The sequence below is a fragment of the Saccopteryx leptura genome, chromosome 2, assembly GCF_036850995.1.
Source record: "Saccopteryx leptura isolate mSacLep1 chromosome 2, mSacLep1_pri_phased_curated, whole genome shotgun sequence".
NCBI lineage: Eukaryota > Metazoa > Chordata > Mammalia > Chiroptera > Emballonuridae > Saccopteryx > Saccopteryx leptura.
The window spans coordinates 328,237,150-328,259,679 of NC_089504.1; the positions used below are offsets into that span (position 1 = coordinate 328,237,150).

General features: G+C 40.9%; 1 protein-coding gene across 1 annotated transcript in view; it reads left to right on the plus strand.

The window, feature by feature from the left end:
* The first annotated feature begins 241 nt into the window (after positions 1-241).
* The window catches only part of LOC136392261 (leucine-rich repeat-containing protein 37A2-like), a 36,772-nt gene continuing 14,483 nt past the window's right edge, over positions 242-22,530 (plus strand). Inside the window, exons 1-5 of the mRNA XM_066364331.1 lie at positions 242-2,034; positions 5,279-5,350; positions 10,448-10,519; positions 13,466-13,537; positions 14,158-14,238. Coding sequence (XP_066220428.1) covers positions 242-2,034; positions 5,279-5,350; positions 10,448-10,519; positions 13,466-13,537; positions 14,158-14,238 — 2,090 coding nt within the window. The remainder of the gene's footprint in view (positions 2,035-5,278; positions 5,351-10,447; positions 10,520-13,465; positions 13,538-14,157; positions 14,239-22,530) is intronic.

The window sequence follows — 22,530 nt, forward strand, 5'->3', positions numbered from 1 at the left end:
GGCTGGGACCAAAGGAGGGGGTGCTTGGTTGCTAAGAGATGCATGCGTGACACGGCTGCCAATTATGACACGGCTGCCAATTGTGACACGGTGAGCAATTGTGACACTGGTGTCAATTATTCACTTTATCTCAGTGCATGGTACTGGTACCTCATTTACTTAGGTCACATACTGTGAACTACTTGTGTGGGTCACTTTCCGTGTCCCAATTGTGCGAATTGCTCTCTGTATCCCGAACGTCATGTCCGGGATGCGCTTCTGGGCCCCACAGCTACTATTTATGTGGCAGCTGTTGTGGCTCCTGGTCCAGGCTCGCCCGCTTCCAGAGCTGGCCCTGGACCCTAACCTGTTGACCACCACCACCCTGGGGCTCACCGAACCCTGGCCTCAGGATCAACAAAACCTTGCCGAAGAGCCCTCATATACTGCTGGAGAAGTAGAATTTCCCTCCCAAAAGGAAGTCTCAGCTCTGCAGACAGAGTCCTCTGAGGAGGAAGAAGAGGAGCCTATAGAAGTGCCTCCAAAGAAGGGCTCAACTACACCCCAAGTGCACTTTGCCAGTGCAGAGCTTTCTGCAGGTAATGAAGAGGGTCCTGCTCAGCCTCCAGAGATCCCTGAGGCAGCGCTTCTTCATCCAAAGCCTGCTCAGGCTCAGCAGCCAACCCCGCCTGCAATCGCGGTTGAGTCTTTGGACCTGGGGCTCATCATCACCCCACGTCCAATGGAGGAGGCTGCACAACCTACCACCCTGCAGCACACTACAGTGTCTCCAGAGATCCCTGAGGTGACACCTCCTCATCCAGAGCCCTCAGAAGTCCCTGAGGAGGAAGAAGAGGAGCCTATAGAAGTGCCTCCAAAGAAGGGCTCAACTACACCCCAAATGCACTTTGCCAGTGCAGAGCTTTCTGCAGGTAATGAAGAGGGTCCTGCTCAGCCTCCAGAGATCCCTGAGGCAACGCTTCTTCATCCAAAGCCTGCTCAGGCTCAGCAGCCAACCCCGCCTGCAATCGCGGTTGAGTCTGTGGACCTGGGGCTCACCATCACCCCACGTCCAGTGGAGGAGGCTGAACAACCTACCACCCTGCAGCACACTACAGCTCCTCCAGAACACCCTGCGGTGACACCTCCTTATCCAGGTCCTGCTCAGGCTCAGCAGCCAACCCCGCCTGCAATCGCGGTTGAGTCTGTGGACCTGGGGCTCATCATCACCCCACGTCCAATGGAGGAGGCTGAACAACCTACCACCCTGCAGCACACTACAGCTCCTCCAGAACACTCTGCAGTGACACCTTTCCATCCAGGTCCTGCTCAGGCTCAGCAGCCAACCCCACCTGCAATTGCGGTTGAGTCTGTGGACCTGGGGCTCACCATCACCCCACGTCCAATGGAGGAGGCTGAACAACCTACCACCCTGCAGCACACTACAGCTCCTCCAGAACACCCTGCGGTGACACCTCCTTATCCAGGTCCTGCTCAGGCTCAGCAGCCAACCTCGCCTGCAATCGTGGTTGAGTCTGTGGACCTGGGGCTCATCATCACCCCACGTCCTATGGAGGAGGCTGAACAACCTACCACCCTGCAGCAGACTACAGCTCCTCCAGAACACTCTGCAGTGACACCTTTCCATCCAGGTCCTGCTCAGGCTCAGCAGCCAACCCCACCTGCAATTGCGGTTGAGTCTGTGGACCTGGGGCTCACCATCACCCCACGTCCTATGGAGGAGGCTGAACAACCTACCACCCTGCAGCAGACTACAGCTCCTCCAGAACACCCTGCGGTGGCACTTTCATATCTGGGGGCTGTTCAGAGTCGGCAGCCAACCTTGCCTGGGGTCATGGAAGGTACCAAGTCTCTACAACCAGGACCATCTGAACGAGTTCCTCCTATGACTGAAAACAAAGCCACCAGGAGCGTGTGTCAGCTCTGCTCCTGCAGAAATGAGACGCTGTCCTGTGTGGCTCTCGACTCAACGCAGAGGCTCCACAGCGTGCCTGTGCTGCAGCCCGGCATCGACAAGGACACCTTCACCACCTTGTAAGACTCCCCTGTCCTCGTTTGTTCTCTGCATCCTGCTGCACAAGGCAGCCTTTTCCTGAGGTTGTCCTGAGCTTCCCACATCTTCCCCAGCTCAGCTTGACTGATGTGGTTTTCCTTTTGTCAACTATCCCTTATCTTCTAATGAGGAAACATCAATTCCTCATTACCCTTCTTACTATTATTTCCTGTTTACTAGTATTTTACTTGTAATTGCCCATATTATCTTTCCTTATTCATCTTTTTAGCCCATCACTTCATTCCTTAACCTCCACTCTCCCACTTTTGATCCATTTCTTTTAGAATGTGGCCCCTCCCCATCTCACTGGTGGTGATACAACATAGTGGTTAAGAGTAGAGGTTTTAGAGTCAGAGTGACTGGGTTTGAACCCAAGGATGTCATTCATTAGTATTGACTTTTTTTTTTTTTTTTGGTGACAGAGATAGAGAATCAGAGAGAGGGACAGATAGAAACAGACAGACAAGAAGGAGAGAGATGAGAAACATCAGTTCCTCATTGCAGCTCCTTAGTCTCCTTAGTTGTTCATTGGTTGCTTTCTCATATGTGCCTTGATGGGGCCTGCAGCAGAGTGAGTGACCCCTTGCTCAATCCAGCAACCTTTTGGCTCAAACCAGCGACCCTGCGCTCAAGCCTACAGCCCCGCACTCAAGCTGGTGAGACTGCGCTCAAGCCAGATGAACCTGTGCTCAACCCAGCGACCTCAGAGTTTTGAACCTAGGTCCTCTGCATCCCAGTCTGATGCTCTTTCACTGTACCACCGCCTGGGCAGGCCCATATTCATCAACTGTAACAAAGATTATGATAGTTATCATCTCATAGGATTGTTGTGATATTTGGTTGAGTTAATATAAACTTAGATCAGTGCCTAACATACGTATGTGTTAGCTATTATCATTATTCAATCCTCAGTTATGTCGAAACTTATCTTTGTCTCTGGCTTTCTAGATAAAATACTCATTTTGTGCCCAATCTAGGGCCACATACTGTGTGAGCCACAGAAGTATGTCATTGTGGATTGTGACAGTGAGAGATGAGAAGGAAGATAATGTGCATAAAACAGGAGGTGATATATGATTAAGTTCTAAAAGAGATTCAGACCAGAGGTGTGACAGTTCACCACAGTCTGTAGGTGCTGGGGTGTGGAAGTCAGGGAAACCTGCAAGGATAACCTAGAACTTCAGCAGGGGCTTAAATGCTGGATATGATTTGTTAGAGAAAAAGTATTGAGTAGTGTCCAGGCAAAGGCAGGGCTGCGGGAGTGATCAGGAATTAATAGGCCAGTCTCGCTGTAAAGCATTGGCTTAGGAAGCAGTGAAAAATAGGACTACGCAAAACCTTGGCTGTCAGCTGTAGGGGTTTGAAAGTCACACTGAGACAGGGAGAGCCGCTGAAAGATTTCAAGTGAGAGAGACAGAAGATTAAAATAAAGATTATTTTAGATTTCATATATAGAGCAATGTAAAGAGGAATGCTTGACTCAGGGAGATAAAATGCTCTGGCTAATTTAGGTGTGAAATGAGAAGGTGCTGAAAATGAGTGGTTGTGACAGGAGTAGGAAGAAAATCCTGGGAACTCTATATGGAAGAACAGACAAGATTTAGTAACTGCCTAGAGTTGGGAGATGGGAGCTAAGGAAAGAGAAAAGTCAAACATGACCCTGTCAAGATTTTGTCCTGGATACAAGGAGAATGGTAGTGGTGTAGCAGGTGAACATACAGCAATTGGGAAGGAGAGCCAGGCTGAGGGAGATGAGTTCAGATTGGGTATTTTATTGCTCAGTGTAAAGCAACCAGAAGGCTCCTGGTTGAGTGGAAATGTCCATTAGGCAGAGGGGTAAACAGGTATCTGTTTGACTTTTTGTGACCTTCCTGAAAAATCTGTATATAAACTGAATAGGTGAGTTGTTGCTGATGAGAGAGGACAAAGCTAGAGGTAAAGATTCAGAGCCATCCACAGACTTAGTGGTTGAAATGAACCTCAGGAATTGATCAGTTTCCAGTCAACATCTGTAATTCATGGATACGTTCTTACTACTTTTTGTTTTTTATTTTTCTGAAGTGAGAAACAGGGAGGCAGAGAGACAGACTCCAGCATGCGCCAAACCAGGGGGCAATGCTCTGCCCATCTGGGACATTGCTCTGTTGCAACTGGAGCTATTCTAGTACCTGAGGTGGAGGCCATGGAGCCGTTCTCAGTGCCTGGGCCAATTTTGCTCCAATGGAGCCTTTGCTGCAGGAGGGGAAGAGAGAGATAGAGAGGAAGGAGAGGGGGAAGGGTAGAGAAGCAGATGGGCGTTTCCGTGTGCCCTGGCCGGGGATCAAACCTGGGACTTTCACATGCCGGGCCGACGCTCTACCACTGAGCCAACTGGCCAGGGCCTTGATTTTTTTTTTTTTAACATCACCAAAGTATATTGGATAAAGTGTGAAAATCCCACCTAACTCTTTCTATGTATTTCTTTTGAACTTATTTATTAATTTTAGAGAGGAAGAAAGAGAGGAGTCAGAAACATCAATCTGTTCCTGTATGTGCCCTGATTGGGGATTGAACCTGCAACCTTTGCAAATTGGGACGATGCTCTAACCAACTGAGCTATCTGGCCAGGCCTCCACCTAACCCTTTCTGTCACTCTTGTTACCATTTTGGTGTATGTGTACCCTTCCAATCTCTCTCTCCTTCTCTCTCTCTCCTTTGAACTCTTCCCCATAATGAGGTGATATTTACCCCTTGTTTGGTGATTTCTGCTTTTCCTATCAAATATGTCTGTGAGATCTTTCCATATTAGTCCTTTCACTTCTCTTTGCCCTTATTCTTCTAACACCTGGAGAGATTTTTACAGAGGGCTTGAGCCAAAGCGTTGATGAGGCCTGGCATAAGGTTTCTTTATATTTATTTGCTGATGTGATATCTTTTCCCATTGATTTGTAGAAGGAGTCATTTTAGATACAAGTAATTGGGTGGGGGGGAGCACTCAGAGTAATTAACTGGCAGCACCTGTCTCAGATAAGAAGGTCAGGTCTGAGGTGGTGCCTCATTATTTGTGCCAGCGACCCCACATCAGGTCTTTATTAATTATGCAACCCGGGAAGCTGATGGCTGTGGAATGAGAAAGCTGGTGTGTTCTGCATTTGAGTATTCCCCACAAGGTCGCCACGGCTGCTTCACTTACTCTGTTCATTCTTTCCCTGCCTGTTCAAGGACACTGACTGTGTTTTTCCACAGAGATTTGCGAGGAAATGCCATAGTGTCACTGAGTGAAAATTCCTGGCAGTCCTTCCACCACATTGAAAAACTGTGAGTATATACCTCCAAAAATGAATACAAAGAACCAACCGCATTGTAAGATCCTTCTTGGTCCAGTATTTTGAGGTCAATAGCTCTGAAAAAAGGTGTTTCCTTGTCTGCATCCCAAATTAACCTCTGTTGATTAAATCTGGTGTTTATTTAAAAAATTTAATTTGGCAGGCCCTCTTTACAATGAATCTGTTTAAGCTGATTTTCTATTATCACAAGTAATACACGATTACGTTTTCAATATCTGACAATGAAATAACAGGTATCGTGAGAACTCGGATGTGCCCTCGTCCCCCACCCTTAGGGTAACCGCCACTCTGAGTTTACTGTATCCTTCTAGACCTTTTCCCACACACTTGCCTAATTACATATTTACAGAGAGCAAAATAGGGATGGCACATGATTTTCATATCACATGTTTTTTTACACCAATGGTAATGTCCTATGACTTGCTTTTTTCACCTAACGATGTGTCTTAGGTTTGTTGCCATCTTGGTGCATAGAGGGTTTCCCCATTCACTTAAACTCCTGCTTAATGTTTCAGAGCATGGGTGTATCACAGTTTAATAACCCTACTGACGGATGTTTAGATTATGTCCAATTTTCTCGTTACATGTATTGCTGCAACAAACATTCTTGTACATGCATCTTTGTATACACTGGCAGGTATTTATGTCGCATAAATATTTAGAAATGGAATTGTTGAGGTGCAGACTATATCGACATAGCATTTTAATTGTCCTCAAAGAACTTGTGCCAGCTTACACTGCGATCTGTGGGCCACGACAGCATTCATTTCCCTCTACCGTCCACCACTGGATAGTCTCCACTTTTTGGCTGATCTAATGGGTGAATAAAAAGGGGTGCCATATAAATTTGAATTTCTCTGTTTACTTGTGAACTTAAATATCTGCTTATATTTTATTGAACATTAGTATCTCTTCTCTAAATTTATCCTGTCCTTTTTTGCCCATTTTTCTATTATTTATTTGTTTTTTATTGATCTGTAGCAAAGTTAGTTTAGACACATAAATGATTTTGGGAAAAAAATATTTACATTCAAAGTAACTAAGTGGCATATTAGTTCTTCTTGAATAAATAAGTCAAAATGACTTCTGAATTAATAATAAAAGACATAATAGTCATAGTAATCTAAAAATAGGGTTTAGGACCATTGTAAAATATTCCTCTCTTAGTTTATCTTATTGGTAAGGAAAAAATACAAGAACCAAGCTGTTTTATTTTTTACATAGGAATTTCTTTAAAACTCTATATAGTTTATATTTCCCATAATAGTATCAGACTTGGAGATTTTATTTCCCAAATTTGTAAGAAAAATGAAAGTCATTTGGCACAAGAAATAAATAATGTGAGTTTTCTCTGAGGAGCTGAAGGGGTGGGGTAGGCTGAGAGTCAGGAGGAGGAGAAAAAACTTTGGATTGTGTACTACATACCTTTGGAATTTTGAGCCACGAGTATATTGAGTTTTATTCAGCAATATCTGCCCTAAAGAGAAAGTCCACAAATGGGAATGACACGCACACTTTTGCATGTATTCAAGAAAGTGCAGTTTTCTAGGGAAAGGGCCCATAGGCTATATGAAATTCTTATAGGGCTCTTGTTTCAAAGATTAAGAGTCACAGATGTAAGGGAGAAGAAAGACACATCTTTTCCTTTAAGGCTGTACTTACCCTCATGAGTACTAATAAATGGATGATTTGTTTTAAATAAAAGTACTATACCTAAAAATTAACACCGGCTACTCTCTGAAGTCACTGGACAAATATTTATGAAACATCTTCTATGTGCAAGAAATGTTTCTATGTGTCAGGGTTATAGGCCCAAGAGCAAAATAGACAAAATACCCAAGCTCTCAAGGGGTTTACAAGGATATACTATAAAAATGAATAGATAAATATAATAAATAGATATAATTTCAAATATTGGTAAGGTCTTTGGAGAGTAAGATAGCTGGGGAAGGAATGTGAATCAATTCCAGAAAATGCTTGCATCCTATATATAGTTAAGTCCTCAAAAATCGCCCCCCAAACCCTGAGCCTCTCAATTCTCTGGAAGTTACAGAGGAGGTGCTAAGGAGAATTGTATAAGTGATTTAGAATTAATGACAAATATGTGAAATTCAGAAGCTTGCCTTAGTGAAAAGAAGCCTGACCAGAAGTCAGACATGGACATTTCTTAAAAGTTAATTTATGGCAGGCTTTGATGTTTTTCTGGTGTGAGAAAATTTTTAGATGTGGCTTTAACTCTGATTCCCTATAGTTTTTAAAATTTTTGCTTTAGTCAAAATGAATATGTGGAGTTCTACAGATCAGAGTTTTGTTACAGTTGGTTGCTTATTTGAAGCTCTTCTTTTTAGGTAATTTTTTGGTGACTGACTCATACTCAATCTAAACATTCATTCCAGGTTTAATTTACTGTTCTTATTTAAAAAATGTGTTTTGGCCTGGCCGGGTATCTCAACTCAGTAGGACATCATCCCCATATTTCAAGGTTATGGGTTTTATCCCTGGTTAGGGCACTACAAGAATAAGAATCAGCCAATGAATGCACAAATAAATGAAACAACAAATTGATCTCTCTCTCTCTCACTGTTTTTCTCCCTAATTCTCTCTCTCAAAGCAATACAAAAGTATTCTTAATTCTTACTATGCTGTCATCCAAATAGCTTCACAAAAAGAAACCCCATTAATTCAAAATCCATACATACCCTTGAGTTACCCTTTAGTTGATACTCAAACTCTTTCACCAAACAGACTATGGGCTTTAGCCAATCAGAATGGACTACTTTATAATAGCTGAGGATTTGACCCATTTCTCTGTCCATACTGGATTCCTGTCAGGGTTTTGTATATATATAATGTGTGTCTGTGTGTGTGTGTGACAGGGATAGAGAGGGACAGATAGGGACAGACAGACAGGAAGAGAGAGAGATGAGAAGCATCAATTCTTTGTTGCCTCACCTTAGTTGTTCATTGACTATTTTCTCATATGTGCCTTGACTGGGTGGCTACAGCAGAGCAAGTGACTTCTTGCTGAAGCCAGTGGCCTTGGGCTCAAGCCAGCAACCATGGGGTCATGTCTGTAATTTCACGCTCAAGCTGGCAACCTCGGGGTTTCAAATTCGAGTCCTCCACATCTCAGTCTGACGCTATGTCCACTGTGCCACCGCCTTGTCAGGCAGGGATTATATTTGTAAAATGATAATTGTATATACAACTTTACTTTTGTCTTGATTTCTTCATACACCATTATTTATTTACTATGATCTTTTTGTATATAATCTATATGATACACATATACCTTTGTTAAGTGATAGGGGGAAGTATAGGTTTTTCCAAGTATTTATACTCAAAAAGGATTACTATAGGCCCTGGCTGGTTGGCTCAGTGGTAGAGCATCGGCCTGGTGTGCAGGAGTCCTGGGTTCGATTCCCAGCCAGGGCACACAGGAGAAGTGCCCATCTGCTTCTCCACCCCTCCCCCTCTTCTTCCTCTCTGTCTCTCTCTTCCCCTCCTGTAGCCAAAGCTCCATTGGAGCAAAGTTGGCCCGGACGCTGAGGATGGCTCCATGGCCTCTGTCGCAGGTGCTAGAACGGCTCTTGTTGCCATTTTTCATACTAAGTCTTTGAAATTTCCATTTGTTTGCTAAATTTTTTTATCATAAAGACTTGATCTGTATTTAGAGTGTATAAATTTACAGTTGAAAAAGTAGCATCACATACCCAGTTGTTGCTACCATATTTAAATGGGAGTCGGAGGAAGGGCTGTGATTGGAGAGGACCATCCTGTGGGCTCTGGGATACTGCAGTGTTCTTTCTTTCTTTCTTTTTCTGAAATTGGAAACAGGGAGGCAGACAGACTCCCACATGCGCCCAACTGGGATCCACCCGGCATGCCCACCAGGCGCGATGCTCTGCCCATCTGGGGCGTTGCTCTGTCGCAACCAGAGCCATTCTAGGGCCTGCGACAGAGGCCATGGAGCCATCCTCAGTGCCCGGGCTAACTTTGCTTCAATGAAGCCTTGGCTGTGGGAGGGGAAGAAAGAGACAGAGAGGAAGGAGAGGGGGAGGGGTGGAGAAGCAGATGGGCGCTTCTCCTGTGTGCCCTGGTTGGGAATCGAACCTGGGACTCCTGCGTGCCAGGCCGACACTCTACCACTGAGCCAACCAGCCAGGGCCTGCAGTGTTCTTTCTTGACATGAATGGTGTCACATGGCTGTTTGTATTTATATTGTGTGTGCTTTATGCACATTTTAGTTTTCAAAAAAATGTTTTATATTTTTATTTTTTAATTTCCTTCTTTTCCAAGTGAGAAGAAGAGAGGTAGAGAGACAGACTCCTGCAGGAACCTGACTGGGATCCACCTGGAATCCCCTGTCTAGGGCCAATGCTCTGCCCATCTGGAGCCATGCTCACAATCAAACTGTTTTTCACATCCTCAGTGCCAGGACCTGGTACACTCAAACCAATCGAGCCATGGCTGCTGGAGAGGAAGAGAGAGAGAGAGAGAGAGAGAGAGAGAGAGAGAGAGGATTTGAGGAGGAATGGAGAAGCAGATGGTCATTTCTCCTGTGTGCCCTGACTGGGAAACAAACCTGGGACATCCACTCGCTGGGCCGAGGCTCTACTAATGAACCAACTTGCCAGGGCCTAATAGAATTTTTTTTTTAATAAGGGAACTCCTTGAATGGCTTCACTTGCAGCCCTAATGTGTTCTGTATGGGACTTCCATAATAAGTTTTGGGAAAAGAGAGGAGCAAATGGTAGTTCTGCCAGTGTTGGTACCAGCCAAAATTGGGTTCTAACAGACTTTGTTATCTAGAGAGTACGCATTAAATAAGTGACTTGTGTGAAGTGTGTGTGTGTGTGTGTGATGGAGAGAGATGGACATAAAGGAGGACATGAGAAGGAAAGTTTGAATAAAAACAGAACAAAGATCCTCATCATTAAATTAAATACAAATTAAATTAGGGTATTTCTATGGCACCATTACTCAGGTTTCCCCATGGATATTTCTATGTAGTTAATGGTTATAGTTATTTTTCATTATGATCCAGAAATAACCTTTTCCTTTTCAGCATTCTCAGTGGAAATGAAATAACAGAATTAAGAGAAAATTCATTTAAAGGACTGCTATCTCTCAAATATTTGTAAGTTTTTTATATTTATTTTTCTATAATTTTTAGCTATAAAATATATAAAATAAATAGGGGTGTAACTGATTTAATCTCCTTAATTTCTCTCAGGAATAGAATTCTGAAAATTTCTAAGTTATGTAGACCTACTGCCCATCTCCAGCATTTAATATTTTTTATGTACTTTCAAATTTTTAATCATATAGATAGAAAACATCTTTAGTTATAGAGGAAAAATGGTAAGAGGTCTGAGTAATTATAGGCACCTATAGGAACCTTTTTATATGTGTTCATATACCATCTGCTTATATTCATATTTAGTTTAGAGCCCATGGAACAAATCGGGTCTATTGTCTATTATTTTACAGCCCTTAAGTTAAGAATAATTTTCACACTTTGAAAGGTCAGCAAAAGAAAGAAGAAAAGGAATAAACAAAGAAGAATATGAGACAAACTGTTGGTGGCCTGCAAAGCCTAAAATATTTACTCTTTGGCTTTTACAGAGAAGGTTTTAAAATACTGATTTAGTAAAATGGGAGGAATTCAAGTTAACCCCAAATTGTCACTATAAGACAAGAAAAGATACAACACTTACATTAACTTGAATGCCATTAAACCAGAATTTTTTGATAATTTCATTTACAAGAGAATAATATTTACATATTGAATGTTTAAGCAGATGAATTATGTAGAGTCTGGTAAAGAACATGATAAGTTACCAAGAGGACAGACTGGTGTTAAGGATTTCAGTGCAGGAATTGTTATACCAGTATGAAAAATAAATGTTTAAAATGATGGCTAAGTAATATAATGAGAATTTTTTACACTAAGTGAGCCTATCAGAAATGCTTCTAACTTCACTTATTACAAAATAAAAATCTCTCTAGCCTCCTGTCTTAAGAAGTGCTTGCCTAGCAATTCTATCTATGTAGAGATAAAGAAATGCTTTTTGCTATAAAAACTTAATGCTTATCCTTTGTCCATGGCATCCAGAGCTATGTATGTCACTACTTCTTATTAAACTAATTAATGATGCTCTTTAGCAAATATTCTTTTTGCAAATGGAGAAGGCTAAAGGGAAGTGGGTGTAAAGAGCCTCCCATGACACTGAAAATAGTCCTTTGAATTATCAAACATTCCCAGCCTCAAGGGGCAACCACTTTCATATTGGTCAGTGGGTATCGCTGTCCTCTGGTTCCAAGCCTTACAAATTGAATGAAGAGAAACAATTGAGGTAACTAACAGCTAAATAGTTTAGGTCATTCATTACATCTACTGTGAAATACATGGTAAGCTAATTATTTCACGCTAGCATAAGTATTTTCTTTCATTAAAAAATGCCAATCTGTAAACAAGCAGAATAAAAATATGCCAAGCACTGTACCTAGTGCTGTCAGCACAAAGGTAAGACAGGGTTCCTACCCTTCTAGTAACTCATGATCCCACATGAAAGTCTACGCATAAGCTCAGACCATAATGCACAAGAGCTCAATGGAGAAGGAAGGCTGCAGAGGCACACAGGAGGGGGCCGTGAAGGATTAAAACTGCATTTTTTAAAAAACAGTTTCCTCCCTCTACTTCCCAGTTATTGTACAAAATTTGAGTTTGCATATGTTCTTGAGTTTTAAACATCATAGACAATGCAGATGAGCAAGACCTAGTTCATACTTTCAAAGAGTTCATGCTCAGAGGAAATAGGATACATAAATAAGTGTGTTAAAAAGAAGAAATGCATATGGGCCACGACAGGCATAGATTGGTTTTGGAACACAGCAGAGGAAAATGAGACTTCCGGTTGGAGCAGTGAAGATGTTACTAGAGCAATGCCGCTTTGAAAACGGCTTTGAAGGGTCCTTGGGGATCATCAGACGGACATCTTGGGTAGAATGAGTTTGCAACAGGAGCATGGAGAAAGACAAAACAAGAAAAAATACTGCGAGTACCTGTAGAGTACAAGTAGGCAGAGTAGGAGATGAGAGCCAGATCTTCTGGGGTTTGGAGGCCAAGTTTAATACACCAAGCTACCATGTTATCACACCCGCTCTCTAGCACAAACCAGCCTACAACAGAATCACTTGGAATTAAAACTCAAGCTCCACCGCCACGGTTACTGATTCAGTCTGTCCAGAGTAGGGCTGAGAATTTGTATTTTCAATAAGTTCCCGAGTGCTGCTGGCTGGCACTTGAGAACCACTCTGGAGAGTTGATCTGGTGACTGTGCAGGATGGATTAGAAAGGGTGAGCCTAGAGATGGAAACGCCAGTCAGAAGACAGTTACACCGTCCAGATGAGAAGGGAGGGACTAAGCTGGAACCAATGGACAAGAGTGGGTGTTTTCAAAGAAAAATCCAGCACCGTGTGGTTTTTCGTTGTCCCAGAACTGCACAACTGAAGCAACTAAATTTATGAATTAGTAAAGCAGTGTAAAAAATTGAATTTCGATTAATATAGAAAGAATCATTCTGAATTAGTTCAAAGTTCTGATTCAATTAGAAGAGTAAATTCCTTCCAATTATGTGAGACTTGGCATTTTTTATTTCTTCTGGTATTGAACTGACCTAGAAAAACAACTAAACTAAGAAGGTGTGTGTAAATGTGAGACCAGTTCTTTTCATGTTATAAATATTTAATTATATATGAAGATAAAAATTTGGAGCTCATAATCTAAACTTGATAAGACCACAAACGGTCATCCGGTCAATTCCTTTGCTCTTAGAAAAGATCACCTTCACAATCTAGCAAGATCTATAGTTGTATATATTATTTAAGATGATCATGAAGGTGAGACACTTATGAGAGGTGAGGGCAGGGTTAGGGGCTGTGGAAGGCTCAGATCACAATTCTGTTCAGAGTTTAGACTACAGCTAAGTATTCAGTATTATCATTTTAACCTTTGCCAGTTATTTCTACTAATAGATATCTAGTAGCTAATTGAGGCAATATCTCTTTTACTTTTTCTAGAGACTTATCATGCAATAAGATCCAGTTCATTGAAAAAAATACATTTGAATCCCTTCCTTTTCTGCAGCATTTGTAAGTTATAAATATATCTTCATTATGTTTAGAATTTTCATAAAACTTAATTGTAAACCTCTTTGTTACAGTAATTAAAGCTTAAAATTTTGTTAGAAAGGTATTAAAGTTATGTAGCAAATTCTTCTTTTATGTAGCAAAAATTAATGTGAGAATTATCTCACAGATCAGAATGAACCTTTCTAGAGCAGTGGTTCTGCACCAGGGTGATTTTGCGCCCAGGTGACAAGATCCAAACACATTTTTAGCTGTCAGAACAGAAGGTACGCTACTGGCACCTAGTGGGCAGAGGCCAGAGTTGCTGTTCGACATCCTACAATGCACAAGACAGTCCCCTTATCAAAGAATTATCTAGCATAAAATGTCAATAATGTTGGAGTTCTGTAACCCTTTCTAGAAAAATAAACATCACTTAACACAAGTATTTGAGCACTTACTGTTTTGTATCTAATACACCACATGCATAAACATGAAAGCATGAATCATAAGCAAATACTTTCCACAGTGATACTTAGAGTATGGAGGGGTATTGAGGTTGTTTTATCATAGGTGAATTAGAATCTCAGCCAAAGGATAAATGGTCCTAAAGAATATCCTTGTTCTTTTTGTCTTTTTTATAGAAATCTGAGCTGCAATTCATTAGAAAAACTGAGCTTAGAAACATTTAAGGCCTGGCATGGAATGCAGTTTTTATACAAAATGTAAGTGAAATTAAAGATGAATACACGTAAAAAGCTATATGTAAAAACATCATACAGTGATTGGTTAGCTGAGTATAAGCCCAGTTTGAACTCTGAAAAGGGTGGCTTAAGAGTCATTCATTTTTCAAAAACACTGCGGTACAGAGAGGCCGAGAGACTTGTCTGACTCAGAGGTGGCATGCTCTGCTTTCCCCAGTGCTGGCCCTCAGTGTGGGCAATAGAAAGTACCTGGCAAATTACATTCAAGGTAGCAATGTTGCAGGAATTCCAGCGGTGCTGCTGCTCCGCTATGTGAATGGTCCTTGAAATTCCACGTGTGCATTTCACTTTGATTCCTGCTCATGTGCAAGTTTTCTGACTGCTCATCTGTATGCAGCATAGAACTGAAAGAATTAGGTTTGGCTTGAAGCAAAATGTCCAGGTATTTGTCAGCCATGAGTCTCTTTTAAAGGGAAAAGCGGAATAAGTTCTGAAAAACCCACCACAGGGCACTTCTCTTCTCGATCACCCAGAACACTGTTTTTCAGAAAGTATATGCCTCTGAAGTGAATTAATTACCTTTGGGCAATGGAACCTTTGAGGCATGAGAAAATACACTGTGTGAAAAATATATTCATAAAGAAAATACATAGCTATAACCTGATTCCAATATTTTTCCTGACGACTACTCAGTAAGGATTGTGGGTTTTATTCCCTTAGCTGAAAAATTCTGTGATTTCTCTGTGACCCCAGCATATTATACTGGGTGTGTTCAGTGGCCTGAAAAGGATTTTAGACTCAGGTTGAAGTACAGCAAAGACTGTCTGACTGTCTTGTGGTTCAGAAACCCAGTTTCACACAATTCGTTTTGGGTTAGATGCAGGTGTTTAGGGCGTGTCTGCAGCTGGACTGACAGCTCCTGCAGATGCCCATCTGTAGCGGCCTCCCCTCTTCTCTCATTCATTTGCTGATGCCTGACTTGGGACAGAACACTGACGGCCAGTTTCCCTTTCGGCAATGCAGCAGAGAGCATGCTCATTAGGTCCCTCCACCAGGAGGTTTGGTAGCGTCAGTACAATGTGTTAAACTCACCACCTTCACTAAGCATTGTGGGACACCAAGAGTCCCTTATAAGAGTCTGTGTTTCACTATAGTTATGAAGGCAACACAGGAAAAAAACTGTGGAAACACAGTTGACAAATATTAATGAATTCATTCAAAAACATTTATTGGGTGCCATGTTCATGGTGTGTCAGCTCTATTCTAAGTGCTGGAGGTACAAGAAGAATTCGACAGGGACTTTATCCCCAAGAAACTTTTATACTGGCTGGAGGAAGATGGATGTGATGGGAAAGCACACAAGAGCTATGCCAGCATCTCTACAGAAGGGTATCAAGTTAGTGGGGAGACAATGTAGAAAGTGGTGATAGGTTAGAAAAGATTCGTGCCTTAGCTGGGTGGTTCAGTGGATAGAGCATCATCCTGACATACTGGGTCATGGATTTGATCCCCAGTCAGAACATAGAAGAAGCAATCACTGAGAGCATAAATAAGTGGAACAGTCAATGCTTCTCTCTCCCTTCATCTCCCTCGTTTTCCCCATCCTCTCTCTCTTGCTCTCAAATCAATGGAAAAAGAAAAAGGACTCATAATAGGGGTGGCACTGAGTTGTTAATTTTGAGTTTCTGGGTTCATCTAAAATGACAGAAAATGTAATGGAAGAATCAGAGCTAGCTGGTGTTAGAAATAAATTTATACCGTACCACGTGACTTGAATAGAGCTGTATTTCTAAAACTATTTCACAATCACTTTCAGAAGATCATCACAATACCGTAAGTGTGTGTTGGGCACAGGGCTCCTTTGTTTTGGGCCAAATCTTTCAAACAGACAAAGCTAATTTGCTTCAGGAAGCACTGGGTCTTAAGACAATTCCATTTTTAATTTTTTGATGAAACTTCATACTGTTTTGCACACGGACTGCATCAATCCTCATTCCCATAATAGCGCACAAGGTTTCCTTTTGTCCCTCTCCTTGCCAGCACTTGTTTGTTGATTTATTGATGGTAGCGTCCTGACAGGGATGTGGTAGTATTTCATTGTGGTTTTAATTTGCATTTCTCAGATGATTACTGACGATGAACATCTTTTCATAGGTCTATTGGCCACCTGTATGTCCTCTTTAGAGAAGTGTCTATTCAGGTCCTTTGGTTATTTATTAATTGAATTGTTTGGATTTTTTTTTTTGGTGCTCAGTTGTGTAAGTTCTTTATACATTTTCTCAGATGTATCATTGGCAAATATGTTCTCCTGTCGAGGGGGTGGACTTTTCATTTTGTTGATGGATTTCTTTGCTTTGCAAAATCTTCCTAATTTGATGTAGTCCAATACTCATTTTTCTTTTGTTTCCCTTGTCAGAGGCAATATAGCAGAAAAAAAATATTGCTGAAAAATGTTTGAGATTTTACTGCCGATGTTTTTTTCTAAGATTTTTATGCTTTTGAATCTTACTTTTAAGTGTTTAATCCATTTTGAGTTTATTATTGTGTATGCGTAAAGTTTAGTTTCATATTTTTGCACATATCTGTCCAATTTTCTCAACGCCCTTTATTGAATAGACTCTCTTTACCCCATTGTATGTTTTTGCCTCCTTTGTCAAATATTAATTGATCATGAAGGCATGGGTCTATTTCTGATCTCTCTATTCTGTTCCATTGATGTATATTTTTTTTGTTTCATCTTGTTTTGCTTGCCAGTAACCTGCTGTTTGGAGTTCTATGGCCTTGCAGTAGAGTTTGGAGAACAGTAGCATGATTCCTTTAACATTGTAGAACAGTATCTTTTAAACTTTGACTCTGAGATAGCCTGTCAGAATAATAAAAATCTCTGCCATGTTTTATTCTTATTAAGGTAAGCCCATAAACATAAAAAGGAATGAACGAGGAATCAGCACACTGTTTATCTGTAAAATGAGGGCATTGATGGGAAGTGGAAATTATACATAGTGCAAACACGCAATCACTCATATTGTGGTTAGTGGAAAAACAGTTGCTGTAAAGTCCCTCAAATTTGAGCTGTTGAGTCCGCTCTCCCTCCTTCTCTCCTTTGCCCAGGCACAACCCTGGTGAAGAGAAGATGGCACTAAAGGCCAGAGGAGGAAATAGGATTCTTGAGAGTGGCTCCATATTTTGATTCCACTAGGGATAAATGCATGGATATTAATCTTCAATATTCTGTGTTCTGGATGTAGACCTCTATCAAATATATAATTTGCAAATTATTTTCTCTGATTCTGTGAGTTGCCTTTTCATTTTCTTGATAGTGTCTTTTGAGGCACAAAAGTGCTATATTTTTATAAAATTTATCTATTTTTCCTTGTTTTTTTGTGTGTGGTTTTAGTATCCCCTCTAGGACACTGTTGGCCTAATATAAGGTCATAGAGATTTACTCCTTGTTTTCTTCTAACGGTTCTATAGCCTTAGCTCCTACATTTAGGTATTTGATTCATTTTGAGTTGATTCTTATAAACAGTGTGAAGTGTAGGCTGAATCCAACTTGATTATTTTGCATGTGGATGTACTGTTGTCCCAGCACCATTTGAAGAGCCTATTCTTTTCATATTGGAGAGCTTTGGCAACCTAGTTAAAAAAATCAATAAAAAGTACATGTGAGCACTGATTTCTGGACTGTCAATTTCATTCCATCAATTTAGATGTTAGTACTAGAGCCTTCTGCAGGTAACATACTGTGATTGCCATAGCTTTGAATTGAGTTTTGAAACCTGCACGTGTGAGGCCTCCCACGTTGTTTCTCTTTATCAAGAACGTTTTGGCTATTCTCGGTCCCTTGAATTGTTATACAATTTTAGAAGAGCTTGTCAGTTTCTGGGAAGAAATCAGTTGGGAATTGGATTAGGATTACATTGAAACCATAGATCAATTTGGAAAGTAGGGCCATTTTAACAATATCATTTCCTGATCAATGAACACAGCTTGTCTTTTCATTGATATACATCTTCTTTAACTTCTTTGACCAGTGTTTTGTAGTTTTTAGTGTATGAATCATGTACTTCTTTGGCTAAATTTTTTTGCTATTTCATTCTTTTTGATGCTTTTATACATGGAATTATTTTCCTTTCATTTCTTGATTACTCATTTCTAGTGTGGAGAAATACAGTACAGCTAAGTTTTGCATATTGATCTTGTATCCTGCACCCTTGCTGAACTCACTTATTAACACTAATAGTTCTATTCTAGATTCCAGGAATATGTCTTATGGTCTTCCAGTTTCCCGGGCATGTGCTGAAGCTCTTCAGAGTCTCTATGCACATCATTTCTCAGCTTTTTCTTTTAAGCTTTTTTGCTAAGTCATTTTTTGCTCCAACTGTTATCTGTTGTCTCACCACCTGTTGTGTTAAAACATGTACTGTGATTATTTTCTTTTTGTTTGTTTTTTTTGTTTGTTTGTTTATTTTTTTTTGTGACAGAGACAGAGAGAGTCAGAGAATAAGTCAGACAGAATGGAAGAGAGACGAGAAGCATCAACTCTTCGTTGTGGCACCCTAGTTGTTCAATAGATTGCTTTCTCATATGTGCCTTGACCAGGGGGCTACAGCAGACTGAGTGACCCTGCGCTTTAGCCAGCAACCCCAGGCCCGAGCTGGCGAGCCTTGCCCAAACCAGATGAGCTTGCACTCAGGCTGGTGACCTCGGGGTTTTGAACCTGGGTTCCCTGCATCCCAGTCTGATGCTCTGTCCACTGTGCCACCATCCAGCCAGGCTTGTGATTGTTTTTTAAAAAATTCCCCCTGAGGAGGGAGGCTTTTGGTGCTAAGCCGCTTTCAGGCAGGTCAGAGACAAACCTTCCATGTGAGGTCTTGCAGGGAACCACCCAGTGGTGGGATTCAAATACTTTAACAACCAGTTCTCTGCCCTAATGACTGTTTTAAATATAAAAGAATGATATACTAAAAGGTAGTTTATTATTTCATGCATTTAATACTTAAATGAAAGCAATAAGAGATGTACAAACAACTAGATTATGCTATAAGAAAGTTTTAAAATATTAATGAAAAAATTTTAACTAATACCTGACAAAACCCAATAAAACTGTTATGAAGTTATTTCCAATGACAGCTTGTCACCCCCTGGCCGTCTGGCATATTCTCTTTACATTATATGTTTACTGAAGGAACAAATGCAAGGGGATTAAAATGTATTTTATCTAAGGTATAATGAGTTTTATGAATGAATAAACAAATATAAGCATAGTTCTGTCAATTTTTTTTTACTTATTGACTAAATGAACATTATTACAGGTGCTTAGAATTTGCTGTTGCTAGTTAAAATGGCCCTATTACCCAAAGCAATATATAAATTTAATGAAATGCTCATCAAAAGTCCAATGGTGTTTTTTATACAAATGGAAAAAGAAATCACCAGGTTTGTATGGAACCATAAAAAACCCTGAATAGCCAAAGCAATCCTGAGAAAAAGGAATGAAACCAGAGGTATTTCAGTACCTGACTTCAAATTATACTACAGAGCCACGATAATCAAAATAGCATTATATTGGCTGAAAAATAGACACACAGACCAATGAAACAGAATCAAAAGCCCAGAAATAAAATCACATACATAAGGGCAAATCATCTTTGACAAAGGAGCCAAAAACATACAATGGAGAAAAGAAAGGCTCTTCAGTAAATGGTGCTGGGAAAATTGTAAAGCTACATGCAAAAGAATGAAACTTGACTACATTTTGTCCCCCTGCACAAAAATTATTTAAAATGGATCAAAGACCTAAGTATAAAATCTGAAACAATAGGTAGTAAACTCCTGGACCTTGACTTTAGAGAAAACCCCCTTTTTTTTGTATTTTTCCAAATTGAAGTGGGGAGAGGCAGACAGATTTCCGCACGTGCCTGACCGGGATCTACCCGGCAAGCCCACCAGGGGGTGATGCTCAGCCCATCTGGGGCATTGCTCCGCTGCAACCAGAGCCATTCTAGCACCTGAGGCGGAGGCCATGGAGCCATCAGGTGCCCAGGCTAACTTTTTGCTCCAACGGAGTCTTGGCTGCAGGAAGGGAAGAGAGAGAGAGAGAGAGAGAAAGGAGAGGGGGAAGGGTGGAGAAGCAGGTGGGTGCTTCTCCTGTGTGCCCTGGCTGGGAATTGAACCTGGGGCTTCCACACACCAGTCTGATGCTCTACCACTGAGCCAACTGGCCACAGCCAAGAATTTGACCCCAAAGACAAGGGAAGTAAAGACAAAAATAAATGAATGGAACTATATCAAACTAAAAAGCTTCTGCATAGCAAAATAAACTAACAACAAAACAAACAGGCAGCCACCTAAAAAGGAGATTATACTTGCAAACAACAGCTCTTATAGGGGTTAATATAAAAAATATACAAAGAACTCAAAGCTCAGCAATAAACAAGAACACAATCCAATTAAAAAATGGGGACAGACACTCCTCCCAAGAGGACACACAAATGGCCAACAGATATATGAAAAGATGCTCATCTTCACTAGCTATTCAAGAAATACAAATCAAAACTACAATGAGATACCACCTCATGCCTGTTAGATTGGCTATTATCAACAAGACAGGTAATAAGTGTTGGAGAGGCTGTGGAGAAAAAGGAACTCTCATTCACTGTTGTTGGGAATGCAAATTAGTACAACTGTTATGGAAGAAAGTATGGTGGTCCCTCAAAAAATTAAGAATAGAACTACCATATGAGCTAGCAATCCCTCTACTGGGTATATACCCCCCAAACTCAAAAACATCGGTATGTAAAGACACATGCGCCCCCATGTTCATGTTGCTCTAGTCTGTTTATTTATGTAATGTACCTCACTCCTTGCACAGGGACCATATTGGCAGAGACCTGTCGTGTAGATTGTGAAGCGAGCAACTCTAAAGGGATGGAATGTTGGGCAAGCAAGTGTGTTAGGCTTGCTCACTTGTAGTTTGCCTGATTGGAGCATGATCTTGGGGCAGCACCATGTGTGTATAGTCTGTAAGGCTGCAGGTGCTTGCCTTCAGGACTGCAGAGTGTACATTGCAAATTGCATTTCACTTTTTGGTATTGTTTGCCAGAGAAGGTTTTCTCCTCCAGCCTGTTTGCTCATCAGCCCTGAGAAAGAAAAACAGTTTACCCTGCCTGCTCGCTAGTCTGCATTGTAAGACTAATAAATGGAACGGCTCACCATTTTCCAGCTTCGTAGTTTCTCTACCATCTCCCCGAATCCAATGTGAACTTGCATGGCCATGGCCACCAGCCTTACAGGGGGACATGGGGGAGGGTGTTGGGGGAAGGGTATAAAGAGGGACAAATATAAGGTGACAAATGATTATTTGACTTTGGGCTATAGGTATACAACATAATCGACTGTTCAAATGATGTTTACCTGAAATCTATGTACTCTTGTTGGTCAATGTCTCCCTGTTAAATTTAATTTAAAAAATGAAAGAAAAATACTATGCTATTGTGCAGATGAATGTAAAAAAGAGGAAGGAATGTGATGTCCACATTGGGCAGTTGCCCAGGCGCCCACCTTAAAACCCTGATTACAAGTATCATTTTAACTATCAGTTTGCTGAACTCAACAAAAAATTAGCTATTGGTTTTGCTGAACTGTTGCAAAACAGCTGATTGCCACCACTGGAACCACTGGACAGTTTAAAGGACAGTTCTTTGGGGATGAGAGTTTTGTTCTATTCTGCTCCCTCTGGCATTGGGGATTGTGAACTAATTTTCAAGGTTACCCCTGAGATGCAGAGCAAAGGTCTAGAATGTGCTAAAACAACACACAACACTGTTCTTGCAGAAATGAATCATTTTTCTTGGATAAATGTTTTCTAGATTTCTGCAAGCCTGTTGGTTGCCAGAGTTTGAAAAAATTCTGACAACTTTTGCCAGTTTTTGGTTGTTTTTTAGGGATGAGTTTCCAGGTGTCCTTACTTCACCCTTTTCACTGATTTGCAGGGTTCCAAATCCCTAAAGTCTCAATGACTATAAGCTAGTTAACTATTTAGTCATGGGAGATAATTTGGGAACAGGAATGAAAAGAGAAAATATAATTCTCATAGAGGCTCTCCCAAATAGTACATGAAATTTGAAAGGTATTTCTCTATTTAGTGGTCTCAGAATTAAAGTTAAAGTAACAGCTATTTTAAACCCTTTTTATTAATATGGGTTCAACACAGGCTTTGGAGTCAGAACTGATTTCAAATTCCAGCTCTGGTTCTTTCTAACTTGAAGACCTAGGACAAGTTACGTAACCTCTCTGTTCCTGAGTTTCCTC